Source organism: Thamnophis sirtalis, unplaced genomic scaffold (genome assembly GCF_051295495.1).
Source record: "Thamnophis sirtalis isolate CommonGarterSnake01/CBP01778 unplaced genomic scaffold, rThaSir2_p1.2 scaffold_9, whole genome shotgun sequence".
Taxonomy (NCBI): Eukaryota; Metazoa; Chordata; class Lepidosauria; order Squamata; family Natricidae; genus Thamnophis; species Thamnophis sirtalis.
Genome location: NW_028261389.1, coordinates 37,004,631 through 37,024,357, shown reverse-complemented (window position 1 = coordinate 37,024,357; position 19,727 = coordinate 37,004,631). Strand labels below are relative to the sequence as shown.

The window sequence follows — 19,727 nt, the reverse complement described above, 5'->3', positions numbered from 1 at the left end:
GACATAGGCTCCTCCTCTCAGAAGCTTTTCAAAGGCTTTCCAAACCATCACCTACTCCCACCTACTATCTGCAAATAGCTCATTCCATTCTCACAATGCACTATTTAAGAGGATGGCATAAGTGGCCTTGGGAAGAAGGCCTGACTTGACCCTAAACTGCCTTATATAGGGTAGGTATAAGAGGGATAAGGCCTGTTGGTGGTGGCAAGACTTGTGGCACACAGGGCAGTGAGGGTTTTGTGTTTTGGTGCTCTGTAGGAGCACTGGGGCTGAAGATGAGGCATGGGGGCAATTGCAGATGGCTCAGACTGCTGAGTGCTCTGGACCTCTACTTCAGCCCCAACAGTGCCAGTGAGGAGTACTGCTGTGCAGTGGCCAAAACAGCAGAGATATGGGGGGAAATCGGTGGGTGCCAAGAGCTGAAACATCATAAACATGGGTAGACTGCCAAGTACCCAATTTTTTATCATATGACCACAGGGGTTGCATCTGCCGTAACTTCAGGGACTGGTTGTTAATATCACATGTCCGGTGGCACTGTAATGTCAAACAGTGGTTGAATAACAGAACTGAAGTATTTAAATATTCTGAATAACTTAAACTCCCCTTTAATTCTTAATTGAGCTTAAAATGCCAAACTGTTTGGGATACAGAAAAATTTAAGAATAAGTGTATTAGGGCTGTCAGTTAACTGTTGAATTTCAAGAAAGCAGCCAAGGCTTTATACTCAGGAAAGCATTATTATTCCATAAGTAATAAAGTAAGGCCAAATTATATATTGATCCTTGATGTGATAAATGATAATAATCTGGTAGCCAAGGAAGAAGTGAAAAAGATATAAGGGAATTACAAAGAAATTTAAACATTTTCTGAAAATAGCAAAATAAAAGCCATTTCTTGTTGGTTTTTCTCCTTTTGTTCCATCTTTATTATTTTTCTTGTGTTCATTCTTTCTAATTGAAAATAGATTTTTCAATTAATTTTTCAAGGCTAAAATGCATTTTAATAAATTTTGTTTAAACTAAAATAATACGGCTGAAGGAGTAAAATTGCTGGAGAATTAGACATGAATAGCAAAATCTGTATGAGAAACTGCTGCAAAAAAAACCTTTTATTCTTATCAAATTAATATAAAATTGGTGACTTAATAAAGTGTTTTATAAACAAATAGGATTAGTAGTAGTAGTTCTGCTTTATCTTTATTGGAAACTAACTGCTTGCTTTAATATCCATCTTGGGTAATTAAATTGTTACATTCTAAGAACTTTTTAAATACATTAAATCCTTACATAGTACCTTACCTAAGATTTTTGATTTCCCTTTTGGTTGACTCTTCTTCCAAGCGCATAGCAGATATCTTTTCTTCATACTGATCTTTCTCTGATTGCCTCTGAGCATCTTGCTCCATTCTGTTTTTTTCTAGTTCAGTTAGTTTAGATTCAAGTTCTAACCTGAAATATAGTAAATAACTATAAAAAGCAGTTGTTTATATGATCATGTTTAATGGGCCAGATTTTGGAGGGAGGGGTGTGTGTCTTCAAGTCAGCACTGACTCCTGGCGATTGCTTGGAAAAGTCCCTACAATTTTCTTGACAAAGTTTTTCTGAAGTAGTTTGACATTGCTTCGTTCTTAGGGTTGAGAGAGAGGGACTGGCCCAAGGTCAACCAGCTGGTTTTGCTGTAAAATGGGATTAGAACTATCAGTCTCCTAGCTGCTAGTCTGATGTCTTCACCACTATACTAATATGACTTTCATAGCCAGAAAAGGTATCAGATACCCATGCCATAAAGAAATGTTGATATCACACTAAGGTATATACATACAACTTCTGTAAACTCAAAATGTCTCTTACTGGCAAAGCCCTAGGAGTAAAGCAAAAACTGTATATAGCGTATTTCCTCATGGATGATGTGACATAAGCAAACCCTTTTTTTTTGGCAATGGAAAGGAATGGAAGAAGAAATGATATATCACAAAAAAGGTATTAAAATCCAAAACAGTATAATAGAAATGTCAACAGCTGTTAAAATAGTATCCATTTTATAGCCAGGACAGGAAGCATAATGAATTATAATCAAAGAGAATCAAAGGAGGACATTGCAGTTTTTATTTTTAAAAAAGCTGGAAAAAAACAAACAAAAATGTACCTACTTTTCCTCCTGTAATGCTACAATATTTTGGAAGCCTTCTTCTTTGGCAGCTTGTACTTTACGTATTAATTCACGATCCTTTTCTACTGAAAGTGCTTTGTGTCGCTGAAGAGTTGTCTTAAGTATTTCGTTATCTGAATGTAATCCTGTTATTATAAGTTTTAAAAAGTTATTCTTCTATAGTCGCAATTATGCTGAGTATTTAAAAATATTAAAATCTTTATGCAGATATCAAGAAAATAGAATTGACTCCTATGCCTCAGACATATAATTGCCTAACCAGACAACCAATGACATTGTGGATCATTCCTTCTTCCAAATAAAATATAGGTAGTCCTTGATTTACAACAGTTCATTTAGTGACCAGAACTGCAGTGAAGTTACAACGGCACAGAAAAAATGTGACTTATGACCATTTTTCACACATATGACCATTGCAACATCCCCATGGTAACATGATTTACATTCAGATGCTTGACAACTGGATGACAACTTGACAATTTATGATGGTTGCAATGTCCAGGAGTACTGTCATCATCTTTTGCGAAATTCTGACAAGCAAAGTCAATGGGGAAACCAGATTCACTTAACAACCCTGTTACTAATTTAAGAACTGGAGTGATTCACTTAACAACTGTGGCAAGAAAAATCATAAAATGGAGCAAAATTCATTTAACAATTTTCTCAGCAACATAAATTCTGGGCTCAATTATGGTCATAAGATAAGGATTACCTGTATAGGCTTGCATTGTTTCATATAACACAAACCTCTTAGTAGAAATATACAAATATAATTTATTATGGATACACATGCCTTACCTAAAAACAAAATGTCACATATTTTAAAGAAATATCGCACTGGAAACGAAAAATAAATATTTTCAAGCCAGGCAGACATTTCTTCTCATCTAGGAATTACAGTCATTATATCCCCCAATTACATCATTTATCTCTGTAAGCACAGAGCTAGAGGTAAGGATAATATTTGGATAATTAGAGAAAATCAGGTTCATGATCATGAATATCAAATTAATGGTCAATTTTTAATATATAAAAAATAATGAACATAATCCTCCTCCCCTGCTATATAGAATAACTACCTACATTTGACTGATTCTATACTAAGTGTAGCAGCTGGGATCACTGGAACTTTTAAGAACAAGTTGTGGGAATTATCACAAAATGACAGTCAAAGAGTTTTCTAGTGACAAAACAGATGTTGTGGCCAGTGACAAAAACCATCTTTACTGGATAAATTATCCATCATTTAATCTACCTATCCAGAAAGATAGGTAGGCACACAACCCCCCCCCCCATCCTAAGGTAGTGTTACCTATACCTTCTATTTTCTAAGAAGTCTATGGTGGCCATTGCTGGACAATGCTGTTTTTTACCAGCTTATGCTCTGCGGTATGCCAGCTTGTTTTGTTTAATAAAAACAATCTAAGCTTTTTAAAAATAGTATAGTGAGCCTACTGTGCACCAAGGAATGTGCCTAATGTCCTAACGGTAGAGACCAGCTTACCTATACCTGCTGAAAAATACACAAAGTACATTTGGGAAGTCATCAAATAAATATCAGTGACTGCTCTTGTTGTTACCAGGCACTACTCATTTAGCAACCACAACTGAGACCATCAACTCAACCATGAAGCAGTCGCTAAACTAAAAACCATGTGACGACAACTGTGCTTACTAATTTTAGTCTTCCCTTTACAGCATTTGAATGAAACAACCCCAAATAGTCATATGATTCCAAGCAGTGGGTGGTCAACCTGGCACTGGGATAATTAGCAAGAGCTGCTTAAGAGCAAACAAAAGCCTTTAGAGGTCAGTTTGTTAACTTGCTGTTAGGGATTTTTTTTAGGGATGCACTGCACAGAAAAGCAGCTCAAGAAGGGAGTCCTTGTTAAGCAATCTCTCCGCTCTATGGGGTGGGGATGGGTCCGTCACAGGACAAGTGCTAACTAATTGTAAAGGCAGAATGTGACTGAATGTAAGGGAATGTGTGGATGATTTGGAGGAATGAGGGAAAGAGACGCTGTCTAGGACCAATCAGACAAGAAATGAAGGCGCCCCTGGTGGTTTAACTGTCAGAGAAAGAAACTTAGGAAGCACCTGCCCAAATGGATGAAGCAGTTAAAAAGTGGTGTCTGAAAGTTTTGACTTTTCAACAAGATTCTGTTAATACAACCTTACAATATAGTAGAATTAACTAATCTAGTTATGGTTAATGTTTGGTTTACCTGGATGAGCTGACAGACAGAGAGATGCTGCAAAGATTGTAAATGCCGGCATTGGTTGCAAAGTTATTTTTTCATCACCATCGTAACAGCGGATGATCGCTCTCCAAGGCAGCCACTAAACAAGGACTACCTGTATTATATCACCCAATATAACATTTGTAGTTGGTATATTAAATAATTTAAATACTAATATTTTACCATCCAGTGCACTTTGAATTTTGTTCCTTTCTCTTTCTATCTCACTCTTTGCTCTTGCTGTCTCCAGCTTAATGTTTGTTATTTCAATCTTTTGTGAATGCTTCAGTTCTTCAATCTATAGAAAAATAATGTATAATCAATTTTTAGTTTTAAGAAAAAGATATCGCAAAATTGTCTTTTTTGTAATGGTAGTAAAATGGTAAGATTAATACACGATTCCACCTTATCTCACTGCCAAGACTCACAAACACTACCAACTGGTTTTCTGGGCTTCCTCCTTTAGAAAGGTAACCTAGTTTTACCTAAAAACCTGAAAGAATATTTGCACTCCTCTGCTCCTATAAAATATTTTGCATGAAGTATTATTGCCAAATGAGACTTTGTAGGTTTGTTAAGAGCAAGATATTTTCTCAAGTGATCACCACTTAAAAAAAAAACCCTCTTCCCTAAAGACATTTTCTAAATCATCTTGTACTTTATTTTTCTTTCCTTGCTTTTAGCAACAACTAGATTTATTTTCTTATTTCTCATATCTTCTTATTTTAGTTCAAAAATGACTAGCCCTTTATTGATATTGCTTAATGCTTTTTATTTAATACTGGGGAATTTCATTTTCACTTTTTATAGGCACCCTTGGATTATGAAAGCATTTGGGACTGGGATTGCCATTGCTAAGTAATACGAGCATGAAGTGTGATATCTAGTGACAACATTGCTTAGTGATGCCAATCACAGCTGCGGATATAATCCTAGGATGTGTGGGTCCCTAAGTGGGAAGAGGTGGGAATCCCAGATAAGGTGCATGGGAGTATCACAGGTTCCAAAGGGTTATATGAGGAAGAGAGGAAGGTATACAATACCTGGAAAACCCACTGTAAATAGCATTTATTAAGTGTTGCCATAACTTTGAATGGTCACTAAACAATTGTTTTTAACCCAAGGACCATCTGTATGTATATTACAAAGGATAGGTGACTAAAAAGTCCTTACAAGCTTTTTCATACCTTTGCAGGAAATATAAACAAATTTTAAAAAGGAGTCATGCTTATGGAGCAACATGCTGGGACTTTCAGGCATGTACATCCTTCCTTCCTTCCCAATTTAATACCACTATTCTCAGCATATCCCTTAGGCTCAATTACACACATAAAAAACCCCACCTAATCACTTTTAGAAAGAGACCCCCTGATTATATGTGAGTTTCTCCCAATGGATGAGCCTCATGCCTCCCCATCTTCCTTGGGATTGATGCTTATGCACTAATACAAACCTCTTCTTTTGTTTCTGCCCATATGGTTAGAGCTGACAGAGTGGGTGTGTGCTCCAGGTTCCTTTTTTAAAATAGTGACTTCTAATGAGAAATAGAAGATGTGCCATCTTGGTTGCAGTGCCTGCTCTCTGGAATATGTATCTCTCTGAGATTTAAGCTATTCTAACTTTGCCATCCTTTAAATGGGTCTTGAAGACCTGGATTAAATTAAAAATGTGCCCCAGAGTAAAATCCTATTAATATCTAGTTTGACTGGTTTACTGACTACCATCATCAATTTTATCGTAGAGTTTAGCTTTTAATATGTATGCTATCCTGAATGAGTTTGGCATCTTTTATAAATGTGATTTATATATAGTTTATATTGTGATGATGAATGAAATGTCTGCAAGAAAACAACCAAGCTGAGAGAGCACCAAGGACCCCATAAATAAGCCACAGCTTTTATAACTGTGGAATTCTTGGTACTCTCTCAGCTTGGTTGTTTTCTTGCAGATCTTTCATCACCCAAGTAGGTAACATCTTCAGTGCTAGAATGGAGTGGGATTTGCTCTGTTTATATACAGTGGCTTGCTCTGTTGGTGTTGGTGGAAATGTTGTTATCTTCTTTGTAGTTCCTTGATTAGGCTGTTGTTCACTATTTGATTGTTTACCTGAGGTAGTAATTCCTTGATTGGGGTATTGTTTATTGCTTAATTGATATTAATCCTACACTATTTTCCCCAAAATAAGACCTCCCTAGATAATAAGCCCAATCAGGCTTTTGAGCGCATGTGCTAAAATAAGCCCTCCTGAAAATATTGCAACACAGCAGCAGCCATGAGGTGACCACACTCGCTGCCTCCTGTACCTCAAAATTAATAAGACCTCCCCAAAAATAAAGCCAAGTCTTATTTTCGAGAAAACACGGTAGTGTTAACCCAGTCTGGGTGTTAATTTTCATTTCCTCTTTTTCCTAAAACTTCTCCTTTCCTCTAGACTTTCATATTCTCTTCCTCCTAAAGTAGTCTGCCTTAATTCTAGTATTTTATCTTCTGCCCATCACTACTACATTTGTTTATTCCTTACTACCTCCCTCCTCCATCTTATCACAACTTTCATTAAACAAAACTAACAATCAAAGATAGTGGGGAAGCCATCAAGAAGTTGAAATCCCAGGCGGCTAACAGGCAGGCCAGTAGGCAGATAAATGGCTCCTGCAAAATGGGGGAGTGCACAAAAGGATGTAAGAGTGGCAGGAAATGGAGTAGTTTCTAGTGGAAGAGGGTGCAGAAATGGCAGAGTAGGTGTCAGCAAGGCACAGTTTGGGATGGCTACCACCAGGTGAAAGGGAGTGCAGATGAGCGTGGGAGTAGTGGGGGATGTATGGGGTGAGGAGACTTCAGATGGCTGCTGATGGGTGAGGGAAGGCCAGCAAGACACAAATGCAGAGAGGCTGGGTAGAGAGACTTTGCATGTGAGAGAGACTTATGTGAGTATTTTGTAACTTTCCTTGCCAGCCTCTCCATTGATTTTGCTTGTGCTAAACAGGCAGGAAAGGTCATTAATCTCAATCATGTGATATGGGATACTGCAACTTTTGTAAATGCAAGTTGGTTGTGAAGCTCAAAGATCACGACTATTTCAGAAAGCAAAACGTTCTAGAGCTGTGATGGTGAACCTATGGCACGCATGACACAGGTGGCACTTGGAGCCATTTGTCAGGGCACGCAAGGCTTGCCCTGTCAGCTGGCCAGCGCGCATGCGTGCGCTGGCCAGCTGACTTCAGCCTTCTTTTGAGGCCATTTTTCACAAGGGAAACCTCCTGAAGGCCTCTGAAGGCCCCGAAGAGTTAAAACCGGTCCTACGAGCAAACCAGAAGTCCATTCTTAAACTTCCGGTTTACCCATGGGGCCGGGTTTTCGCATTCTGGAGGCTTCAGGGAAGTCACAAAAAGCATGCCAAAAATGGGGGGGGGGTGAGCGCTGGTCATGGCCGCATGCACGCTGTGGTCGTGCACATAGCATTATGGATGTGGCATGCCTGCGTACAATCCCCCTGCGCCCCCCCTCCTTTTGGCACGCAAGCCAAAAAAGTTTAGCCATCTCTGTTCCAGAGCATTCTGTGAACATCAGTAAGCAGTTTCTGACATAGCCAATTTGCTCTTTCTTTGTGCTTATAATTACAATCTGTCAACTCAATTACATGTATCTTCATGTCAGAAAAGTGCTCATCTTAACTACAGTTAAATCATGCGCAGTGATGTTCTTCATTGATATTGTTGCCCTCTTCCATTTTCTTATGTTACTCTGAAGGCACTGAATATAGTTTATCTTTAGAAAAGAAATTATAACTTGCTCATTCACAATTCAACCACAATTTAGTAAAAGCTAAATGTATTTATCTTCCTGCCTCATTAAAAAATAATACAAAACTAGCTTTCAATAGAAAATTTAAATACAAAAGACAATTACAGTCTGAACTGAGACATTCTATACTTTAAGCTTTTCTGTACAATAATTATGTACATGTTGGTGACAATTAAGTAGTAAGAGGAAAGCTCTTAAAACCCATCTGCAATGTTAAATGTACTCCATAATCCGCTATTGTGTGGAAGTTCAAAAAATTAAGCATATTTTATTTTGATTATCACTTTTTTCACATAAAATGGCAGCTAGATTATGAATACAGAACATTATTATATATTATAAAGATTTGGTAAACCTCTTCAAAAACTCTTAATTACCATTAAAGGCCCTTCCATTAAAAATAAAAGATTTTATATCTTTGCAGATCAATTTTACATTATCTAATTGGTAACTTCTAATTGTTAATAAAACTGTATTTATTTGATATCAGTAACTGCTACAAAATAGTTCATCATAGAGGGTACATCACCAGAACACCTTCTGAAAGCTAGATAAACAGATTAATATCTGACAAACTATCAAGCAATAAATAATACCTCAATCAAGTAACTACCAAGGAGAAAACAACACTCCCACATAAGATACCAATCTCAGTCCTTAGTATTTTTGGTTCAAGCTCTCAAAAATTAGGTGTGGAACTATTTTTGGGTCAGGGCTGCAAGAATTACTGCTGTATGTATCTTTGCTGCCACCTGGTGGTCTTCCAGATTTTTAGAGATGGGAATCTAACAGATCTAACACTCTATGATATTGACAATTAAGATTCACATGTTATTATGTTATTATATGTTTTCCATATCTTCCAAATAGAAAGTGAATATGTCAAAATAAAAGCTAAACTCAAATTCTTCAGGACATCTACATTTCCAGAGGAAAATGGAAAGTTGTCAAATTAAAGAATATTTTATCATTTGAGTTTTGATTTGTTGCCAGAAATGATTAAGTCAGAATCAGTATAATTACTTCAAATAAGAACTAAATCTTGGATATAACACTGGGATCAACCAATGTTCTGATTTGACATAAGGCAGCTTCATTGGTTCATAACAACAGCTATTAAATATGGTCCAATTAGACAGATCTTCTTCAATATACCTAAACATACATGCTAAACTACATAAAATACTTACTTTAGTATTCAAGGCATCAATCTCTCGTTCAGCTTTGTGAAGCTTGCCTATTAAGTCTGTATTTTGTTCACCACTTATCTGCAATTCTTTTTCAATGCGTTCAAGCTGCAACCTACCAGATTGTTTTTCTGCCTTAAAATTAGGGGGAAAATTGTATTAATAAATTGAATTTGTTGGGAGAAATTATTTGAATTATATTCTGAAACTTGTTTACACTGAAGCATTTCTACTGATGTAAATTAAATTATCTTTATATTCTCTAGGACATAGCTATATAGGTGTAAAATGTTTAACTTGGGGTTAAGAAATTTCCAAAAATATGATTAAGATAAGATAACCTTTATTGCCATTTATGTTATGTCTACACAACACACATTAAAATGACATTCAAATGCACCATTCAGAAAAGAAGGAACGTGACCCAATGTCATTATCCCAAGGATAACAATAATACCAAAAATGCCAAGTTATGCAAAAATGGCACAAAAACTTATAATCGCAGTCCATTTTCAATACTTAGTGGAAAAAAGTCTTGAGAGTTAACAAATGTGATACTATATGGAATAAAGCTGTTACAGAATCTAGTTCTAGTTTTCAGATACCAAGAAGCCTCTTCTCAGAATGCAACAATGAAAACTTAGTCACATACTGTAATATCTCACCAGTGTAAAAGAAACAATTTATACATTTTACAGTACTGTACAATTTTGTTTCTATTGTTTCTATTCTATTTTGTTTGCTATTTTTAAAAAAGCTGATCATTAATACTCACTGATAGTCTGATGTGCATTTAGATCATTGACCAAATTCCTGAAATTCATACACATAGCGTGCATTTTTATAATGCCTATACAGAAGCAATTCAGGTCAGGTTTTTTACCTCCAATGTTCTCATTGTAGCTTGCATTTCAGATAACTGTCGCAACTGTATTCTTTGCACATTTTCTGCTTGCATGCCAGAATTTTCTCTCTGTGCTCTTAGTTCTGTTACTTCTGCTTCTAATCCCTTCAATTTCTGCAATAGTTGGGCCTTTTCTCTTAACAGTGCTTCAACACGCTTGTTATCTCTTGTAGGATCAATACTAAGCAGCTGATTATGCAATTCTTCTTTATCTTTATCCAGCCTTGTTACCTATTAAAATTTGAACAGAAAACAGTAACATTCCAACACTATCCTCAGGGTAGTCACATATGGAGCAATATCAAAGCTTACAATATATTGGAAAATGAAAATACAAGAATCCATCACACATGAGATTTGTTTTGACCAGACCTCATCATACTTTATTAAAATAGCTATCAAAGAGAAAATGTGGTTGATAAACAACTAGCATCAGGGAACGGCGGGAAGACGGGGGCACTCAAAGTATAAAGCATAGAGAAAATGGCAAAAGCAGGAGGACAAGAAATATCTCCTTGTCACTCTTTTTCGCCACAGCGGCATGGCTCAAGATGGCGGCACAGATCTCCAAGAAGTGAAAGTTGGTGGCCGATGGCATCTTCAAAGCCGAACTGAATGAGTTTTTGACTTGGGAGTTGACTGAAGAGGGCTACTCCAGGGTGGAGGTCTGCGTCATCCTAACCAGGATCAAAATCATCATCCTTGCTACCAGAACTCAGAACGTTCTGGGAGAGAAAGGACACCGGATTTGCGAGCTGACAGCCATGGTTCAGAAGCGATTTGGCTTCCCGGAGGCCATTGTGGAGCTCTATGCCGAGATGGTGGCCACCTGAGGACTGTGCACCATCGCCCAAGCCGAATCCCTGCGGTACAAGCTTCTGGAGGACCTTTCTGTATAGGGTGTGTTACAGCGTCCTCCGTTTCATCATGGAAAGCAGAGCCAAGGGTTGTGAAATGGTGGTTTCCGATAAACTCCAGGGCCAGTGCACCCATGAAGTTTGTGGACAGGTTGATGATCCACAGTGGGGACCCCATCAATTACTACGTGGACACTGCCGTGCACCACGTCCTCCTCAGGCAGGATGTGCTGGGTATTAAGGTGAAGATCATGTTGCCCTGGGATCCCAGTGGGAAGTTTGGGCCCAAGAAGCCCCTGCCGGATCACGTCAGCATTATGGAGCCCAATGAAGAGATCTTGCCCATCACCCCTATCTCGGAGCAGAAGGGCACCAAGCTGGATCAGCGGTCAATGCCCCAGTCTCTGCCCACAGCATAAGAGGTTCTTTATATATAACCTTGGAAGTTCTAAAAAAAACTGTTAATAAGGTTTTTAAAAGAAAAAAAAAGAAATATCTCCTTGTCATGTTTGGGATAATACTTCTAAAGTATGAGCACATCTGTTAAAACAGATCTATATATCAAATTCAGACAAAATCTGAAAAACGAATTCGAGCAGGCAAATTTAGACTTAATCTGTATCCACAGAGACAGAAAAGGCCTAGGACTGGTGCTTTTAAAAACGTTTCTAACATTTCCCCCAAATTTTTAAAGGATATATAATCAAACATTAGGGGAATAGCCAAGTTTGCTGATGACACTAAATTGTTCTGCATTGAGTCCTGGAAGAATCAGGACTTTTTTTCTTTTTTTTTTACTCAAGGCATAATTAAACTTTGGGATTTGGTACCAAGAAGGTGCAACCGGTTTATGTCTCTGTGTGTGCTATTGAATCACTGTTGGCTCCTGCCTAGACAGGGTTTTTTTTGGCAAGATTTCTGAAGCAGCTTGTTAGGGCTCAGAGATTGGCCCAAGTCATCCAGCTGGCTTTGTGTCTAAGGCAGAGCTAGAACTCCTAGTCTCCCAGTTTCTAGTCTGATGCTGTAACCTCTATTCCAAGCTGATTATCTATCTATATGGCTAACTTCAAAAAAGTTTGGATCAATTCATGGAAGTCAAGGGGATGATTACTGCTTCTTGTTGGAGACTAATGGACTTCTTTGTATAGTTCATTTGCTACTGTAAAAACAGACTGCTGGAGTACATGGGCCAAGAGTCTGATCCAGCAGGACACTGATGTTTTAAGAGGATCGCTATAACACAGCCAAAATTAGAAATATTTTATGAATGATTCTGTACTTTACTGTACTGTGCTTCTATAAAGGGGAAATCGCTCAAACTGATAATCATTTGATTGTAAAAAAAATATTCCTTTTTGCTCATTTTTAATAAAACACCAGGATTAGGAAGATGATAGAGACAAATAGCTTACTTTATCAATTTTATAATCAGAAAATCATTCACCATGCCAATTTATAGCGCTCTTCCCATCACAGAAGCAGCAGTAATAGTAGTACCCTGCACATTACTAGTAATTCTACTAGTAATTCCAATGTTTGTTGGGCATTGCAGTACCTTTTCCCACACACACTTTAAATAAACATTTGTAAAAATCTCTTTATCACTTTTGACTCTTTCAACTTAAATAACTAACACTTGGGCAGTCTTCAATTTTTCAGTTTCCTCACATTCTTTCAAAGGTGATTCCATTTCATAAGGGGAAAAGACGAGCCATTTGTGTTCCCTGCATCTAGTCAGAGGGATAAATCTTGTCTTGGATAAAGCAGACACCCTGTTTCAATCTGAGCAGAAATGGTTTTTTTCTGAAATGGACCATAAACTGAAAATTATGTTCAGTATACAAACTATTACTTTCATTTCACAAATGAAAAGAAGAAAAACAAAGCAATCTACTTACACATCTCAAAGCATAATCACAATTTAAAATTAAAATCCTAAGCAAACCTTTTTGGGATTAATTCAATAAAAACAAAAATGAAGTTATCAACAAACACGGAATCATACTGTAAGCTGCATATGCTGATCAATCTCTTTCAAAAAAATCTAAAATATGATTTTACTGATATAATTTTATATTAGGACTTACCTCAGCTTCATATCTTATTTTATTTTCTTCCAATACACGGGCATGCTGTTCTCTCTGATGTTCAAATTCTGATTTGAGGAAAGTATGTTCATAACGAAGTTTGTTATATTCTGTTCTATATTTTTCTACTTCCTAAATTAAAAACAGCATGTGTGATTCAACTGGAGCAAAGCAAACAAAAATAGAAAAAAATTGGCCTGCTCAATGGACAAATTATATGTAGCATAAATGGAATTAGAATTGTAAGGTTTTATTATTTTAGTGTTCTTACTGAAGTACCACATGAAGTATTTTTATATTAACAGCTTACTAAATGCCTAATTTAGTTGTAAGGAAAGGTGCTTGTGCTTTATTGTACTTCCCAGAAACATTAAAATCATCTCAGGTTACGATGTTGTAGTTTCTTTATGGAGCCCAATTAATCAACCCCCGGTATCAACCTCCTGGAAAGAGTTTCATCTACTTTTAATAGCAAACTATTTCAAGTTCTCCATGTTATGTTATGTTTGGGAGAGCTTGCTTGTTTTCAATCTTGTAAACTGCCCAAAATTATGTGTGTGAAATGGGCAACTAGATAAATGATGTAAATAAAATGTCAAACATGCTACACTGGAAAGGAGCAGGACTTATAGTGGATTTTTAAAACATTAAATATTTGTTTCATTGATATAAAAGATAAGTTTTATTATTAAAATAGTGGTATTTATAGTGTTGATTAAAAATAATTAAAATTCTAATGCTTAAATTGCTTAAGTCATTAAGAAATAATAAAATAAATATTATCAGTCTTAATTGTGGTTTAAAATATCAAATATGGTCCAGTTATGTGATCCCTTGACTTGCAACCACAACACTTTACAACTGCAATTACGGGTTCAATTGCATTTATAAATCAAGGACTACCTGTATAATCATAGCTAAGTTATATTGCCGTAAAATAGAGCCATGCTAGATAACCATTGTGAGACATTCTATGCCATTTCTTGTAGATGGTTTAGTCCATTGTAGATTTCAACCTATTTTCATTATCCAACTAGTCTGTAATAAATATTATAGTTATACAGGTGTTACTATATTAAACAAAACCTAAAATCATAAGATTTTTAATGTTTGCATTAGACCTCAGTTTTATAGAGGATGCAATATATTTAAGGGGATTTTGAAGAAAAACATGAAGCATTTAGGAAACTTGGGAAACAACTAATATTGAAAAAAACCTTAAAATTACACAATTCATATAATTTCAAATTAGCCATACAACTTAGGCAGCATTTGATTAGGGAATGTCTGAGTTATCTATCAAAAAAACTTCTCATCAATAGAATAAATCTGCCAATAATCTTGCTTTCATATTTTCAGTAAATATTTAACAAACTGCTGTTATAATAAAATTCTTTCCATTTTACTTACTTCATCCAGCTTGCGAAAGCGTTCTCTCGTAGGTGTTTCTAATTCGTGATGTATTTGTGCTTTCAGCAATTCAAGCTTCTGGGGAGTTATTACCTACAGGATGGTAAAAGTAGCTATAATGCAAATAACTAAACTGCAGGGATACTGAAGTATTTACTAGATGACTGGATGACTTTCAGCGGGTCTCTGTTTCATTTTATCTCCCAACGTTTTGTGAGGAAGATCTAGGGGACAAGCAAATTTGAAGGGAGTCATAGGGCATTAGCCATTACTTGATGATGTGAGTAGAGCGACCACACAGATTGCAGGAATGGGAAGAAGCAAGTAAGTACACTACAGAACCCAGTCGAGGTTAACAGCAGTGGCCCTGAGAACAGAACTGGGGTTAGAGGGAAGGAATCCTTGGGGCAAGGAAATTATAGTGCTAAATTTGCCCAACTCATTTAGTAAAATATAACACCAAAAACCCATAAAATGACTTTACATGATATGCAAGTCCAGCAACTATCTTGCATTTTGCATTAACTTCATGAGGATAAAATGAAAACAGAAAGAATAATAATCGCTGCAAACTCTAACAACCCCTGCTCTAGGCCCTTCGTTTGTTCCCCATATTGGCTGAAAAATACCTACGGTATTTCTTTATGACACGCTGCAATAGTAAAATACTTTAATTCTTTTAAAAAATGAAACTACTTCTATTAATCCAAAGAAAGTCTAAAGATTCTACTGCAGCAGCAGTCTTTCTTAATACTGGCAAATGGTTTGAAATGGCGAAAAATAATATGAAAATCTTATACTTAATTGAAAAAAGTAACCTTCCGCCTGATTAGCCATAGCAATTCTTGACATACAAGTCTATTTAACAAAAATAGTCACTGATAAAAACTTGCTAACTATAAATTATCATGCCTATAGGAACAATGTACCAGAAATTTAACATTTTCAAAACTTGGAAATATTGTCTTACCTGTAATTTTAATTCCTCTGCTTCTCTAGTTTTATCTAATAATTCTCCTCTAAGTTCAGCAAGTAGCAACTGAAATTTCTCATGGACAGTTTGCTTTTCATGTAACAGTTGTTTTAACTCACTTTGTGATTTGGTATATTCATCAAGTAGCCTGCAAAAAGAACCATAAAATTTTAAATCATGAAACAAATATGTGCATGAAGGAGGTACCTGTTGCTACTTTTTAGCAACAAATACCTCCTTGGTGTTGCTACTTTTTAGCCCTTTCAGGGACTTCTGTACATGCATTCTCTCTCTCTCTCTCTCTCTCTCTCTCTCTCTCTCTCTCTCTCTCTCTCTCACACACACACACACACACACACACACACACACACACACAGGATATTTTATCAAGGACAACTGGCAAAGCTAAGAAGTACTCATTTTGCTTCACCAGTTACCTCAGAAATGTCCTTCATATACACCCAGAAAATTTTAGGGGATCATAAAGGCAGCCAAGTAGCTGTTTTATGCTTTGTAATGTGCATAAAGAGAAGACTTTTACCAAAGGTTTTGAAAAAGACTAATCATCCATAACTTTCAGCAAAAATAATAAAAGAAGAGAAATATAATAAAATGAGGCATAACTGTTTCAAATATTATGAAGTTAATAGACTATGACAACTAAAATATTTTTAAAGCTAAAACATTTTAATAAGGCTTAAAATAGTAAAAGTACTTTTCTCCAAAGCAAACTCAAGACCAAGAAACTAATATCTATTTTATACAAGTTAATAGCATTAGAATTGCTTCTTGCAGCCACTTGTTCTGTGGGCAAACTGTTCTTGTGTTATAGCTTATCATATAAATTCAACTTTCACATTACTATAAAACGTTCATGAAAGAATACCTTTGATATATTCAATCTATTGCAATCAATGCATTTTTATTAAAATAAATGTGATACCTAGTATGTTGTGCTTTTAACGTTTGATAATTTGTTTTATGATGTTCACACCGCTTCCTTTCATCAATTAGCAGTTTTTGCACTTCTACTTGTGAACTGACAAGATCACCACTCCCTCCCACTGGAGAGAGGATATTTGGCAAAGCATCCATTTTGACTGAATACTAATGAGATGACAATCAGGTAAAAATGCTGTCAGTGCAGGACTATCACCGTCATAGAGACTGCTTTCTCTCATAAGGACATCCCCAGAGATCAAATTATCTGTACAAACAAAAAAGCACCCAATTAATAGTTAGTACATCATGATAAAAAAAACTTTCTTAAATACATGTTGCAAAACTTCATTTACCACCAAACAACAGACATTCATAAAGAATCTATATTCATGTATTACAATTCAATTCAAAGTAAACCAAATATGCTAAATTGTGAACAATATATGCAATTCACCAATATCTGAACTTTTTTTTTCAAGAGTATTGGCTGTCCCTATGGGTGTAAAAGAGCTATTCCTGAGGGATACTGTGAACTTTGTATGAAAGCCAATCAAGTTGACCATGTCCTTCGATGAGAATGTATCTGGTTTAACTATAAACTCCGCTATTATAACATCTGAATCACTTACTTATATTCTTGCTAAAATATCCTATTGATATGAGTGCTAAACCTAAAAGTAACAGAGTATACAGAGTACAGTAGGGCATATTATACCCTTTCAGGATTTAAAATTATCTTAAGGAAGAAATACACATCTTTAAAAGATAAAATCTCAGACTTTGAAATAGAACAGAACTTTTTGGGGAGTGATTTTTTAAAATTGTAAAACATTTTATATTTTCGTCCTTAGAATACCTTTCTACCCTGGATTGTGTAACACTGCTACCTATAAATTGTATGAAATATATTGAGTTTCAACTGAATATTATGGACATTAAAAATAGAGCTTCCATAATGAATAAGACTAAGGTAGAGAAGCTTACTGCATGACTTTAAATTGGTCACTCTTTCTTAACTAAAACTACTTCTCAAGACCGTATGTGAGAAAAATTGTAGTGAATACTTTGCATATTGACTTGAGTTCCTGGGAAAAGATCCGATACTAATCTAACTACTAAATATAAATACCAAATATATGAAAACTACAATGGTACTTCGATGTTCGAGTGCTTCAAAACTCATTGAATTTGGGACGACACATTTTGAAGTGAAAATATTGTCCCAATATTCGTAGTTTCTTTGGTATTTGGTGTGATTCAAAAGGAAGAAGGGGGCAGCCACAGAGGACGGATAGGAAGTCAGCCATGCTGGGAAGGTCATTGACATAGGAAAAAGGTTAATCAAAAAGTTCCTCCCAGCCAAAACAAAGGGTCATGTGGTAAGTCACCTGGTTTATTTTGGCACTCATTATTTTTAGTATTCAGGATGTTTCCTGAAATCAATTAACATCAAGTACTGAGGTACCACTGTAGACAGTAATAATATGTAGTGGGTTACCTATTTAAACATTTTACTTATGGTATAATGATCAAATTTAGTTTTGTTTATTTGTAAACTTTTTAAAATTGTATATTAACTATTAAATATATGATTTAGTAAGAAAAAATAAAATTATTTGGATTTTACTGATATCTTGTGGGATTTTTAAAAAATACTTAGAAATAAAAATAAAATTTCTCTAGTCTAAAATATGGGTAATTTATTTTCCATTGTGACACATTCCATTACAGTTGGGGTTGTACATTGAAACTTCACTGAATTAAGCAATATTATAGCCAGAACCAAAAGTAGATGAGAATACCTATCCCCTTCTTTCACTTCTGAATACCTCTTCCTTTTCATACAAAATACTGAAACATACTCAACTGGATTACTTAATAAAGTAAAATTCATTAGATTTATATACAATTCTAAACTCTGCATTATGGATTACCAAAAATGACTACCTTAATAAGAATATACTAAAGAAATCACAGTACAGGTGCCCAAATTGTGGGTTGCACCCAATTCAGGGTTTGATTGCAATTTAGGGGGAGGATTTTTTAAAAAAAAGCTGAACAAGCTTGTCCTGGGAGCTTCTGCAAAGTAGGCTTTGAGAGCTTGTGCTAAGTGAAATTTGAGTTTCTAAATCTATATTTCTTAAAACAATTTACCAATCCCAGTTGCAGGCCTAGAATAATATGGCCTTACTCTGTTAATGAAGTCTGCCTTTTTAACCCATTATTTTAAAATAGAAAGTTTTTGTGATACTAACAGCGAAGCTGAAGATCACTGTTGTGATAAAAGTAAGCTTATGTCAAGAAGCTATGGTGAAAGTTATAGATCTTTTAAGAGGTGGTTTTTTATTCCTTGTCCAGTTCTAATGCTGATGAAATTGTTTGTTTTATTCAGGAGAATAAAAGAGTGAATACAAAACACTAATTGAGCATTTTATAGGGTTTGTCATAATGAATGTACAAAAACCTCTGTCTCAGGACTCAAAAAACAGCAATTTCAAAACCAGCATCAAGGTGGCTTTAACAAGGAAAATTGAGAGTGATTTTAGATAACATATTTTGGGTACAATTATCAGTATAAATCTATTCTTTATATGATATTATTATTCCTATCAACCTAACCAAGGATAGCAGCAGATGTTTGCAGAATTTTGTTTTACATACAAAAGTAAGTAAGTAGCTGAGTGTTACAAGGTTTTCCTGCCTTTTTTCGTCCTAAACTTCAAATGATGAAGATCCTGTCACATTAAATCTTATCCAGCACAATCTCATAAGCAGCTGCTCAGATATAAACCCCAGTAATTCCCACCTCAAATTCCTTACATCAAATTTCCCTAAGTGGTACCGATCAACTCCCCCCCCCCAATTCAAGTAATTATCAGGTAAAAGACCACACCCGATAGTATTTTCCCCCCTTCATCGCTCAGCAAAAATAAGCGTCATTTCTGAAGTATCAACATTATACAATCAAGTGTTTTCAGCCAAGGAAAGAGTATTTAGTAGGCCGGGAAAGGCTGTCGCAGACTTAACGCCAAAGCGTTAATAAGTTCTTTAAAATCAACCCTGAAATTCTCCAGTAAAGTGACATTTGAAGAAGAAAACCGTCTGTCGCCAAATGGCTCGGGAAATATTCCTAACCCTACCCGCCCCTCTTCGC

General features: G+C 35.8%; 2 protein-coding genes across 3 annotated transcripts in view; one reads left to right on the top strand and one right to left on the bottom strand.

The window, feature by feature from the left end:
- Window positions 1–19,727, bottom strand: part of CEP83 (centrosomal protein 83) — a 29,357-nt gene that overhangs the window by 9,404 nt on the left and 226 nt on the right. For both annotated transcript variants that reach the window (XM_014059118.2, XM_014059119.2), the window contains exons 2-10: window positions 16,575–16,838; window positions 15,629–15,779; window positions 14,659–14,751; window positions 13,249–13,380; window positions 10,284–10,535; window positions 9,404–9,535; window positions 4,596–4,710; window positions 2,153–2,297; window positions 1,302–1,451 (exon numbers count right to left, since the gene is read on the bottom strand). In XM_014059118.2, the coding sequence (XP_013914593.2) occupies window positions 1,302–1,451; window positions 2,153–2,297; window positions 4,596–4,710; window positions 9,404–9,535; window positions 10,284–10,535; window positions 13,249–13,380; window positions 14,659–14,751; window positions 15,629–15,779; window positions 16,575–16,726 (1,322 nt within the window). In that variant the 5' untranslated portion in view covers window positions 16,727–16,838. The remainder of the gene's footprint in view (window positions 1–1,301; window positions 1,452–2,152; window positions 2,298–4,595; window positions 4,711–9,403; window positions 9,536–10,283; window positions 10,536–13,248; window positions 13,381–14,658; window positions 14,752–15,628; window positions 15,780–16,574; window positions 16,839–19,727) is intronic.
- On the top strand, window positions 10,856–11,580 carry LOC106543182 (small ribosomal subunit protein uS3). Its single transcript, XM_014059104.2, is given in 3 exon segments — window positions 10,856–11,199; window positions 11,201–11,287; window positions 11,289–11,580. Coding segments are annotated over 3 exon segments (723 nt in total).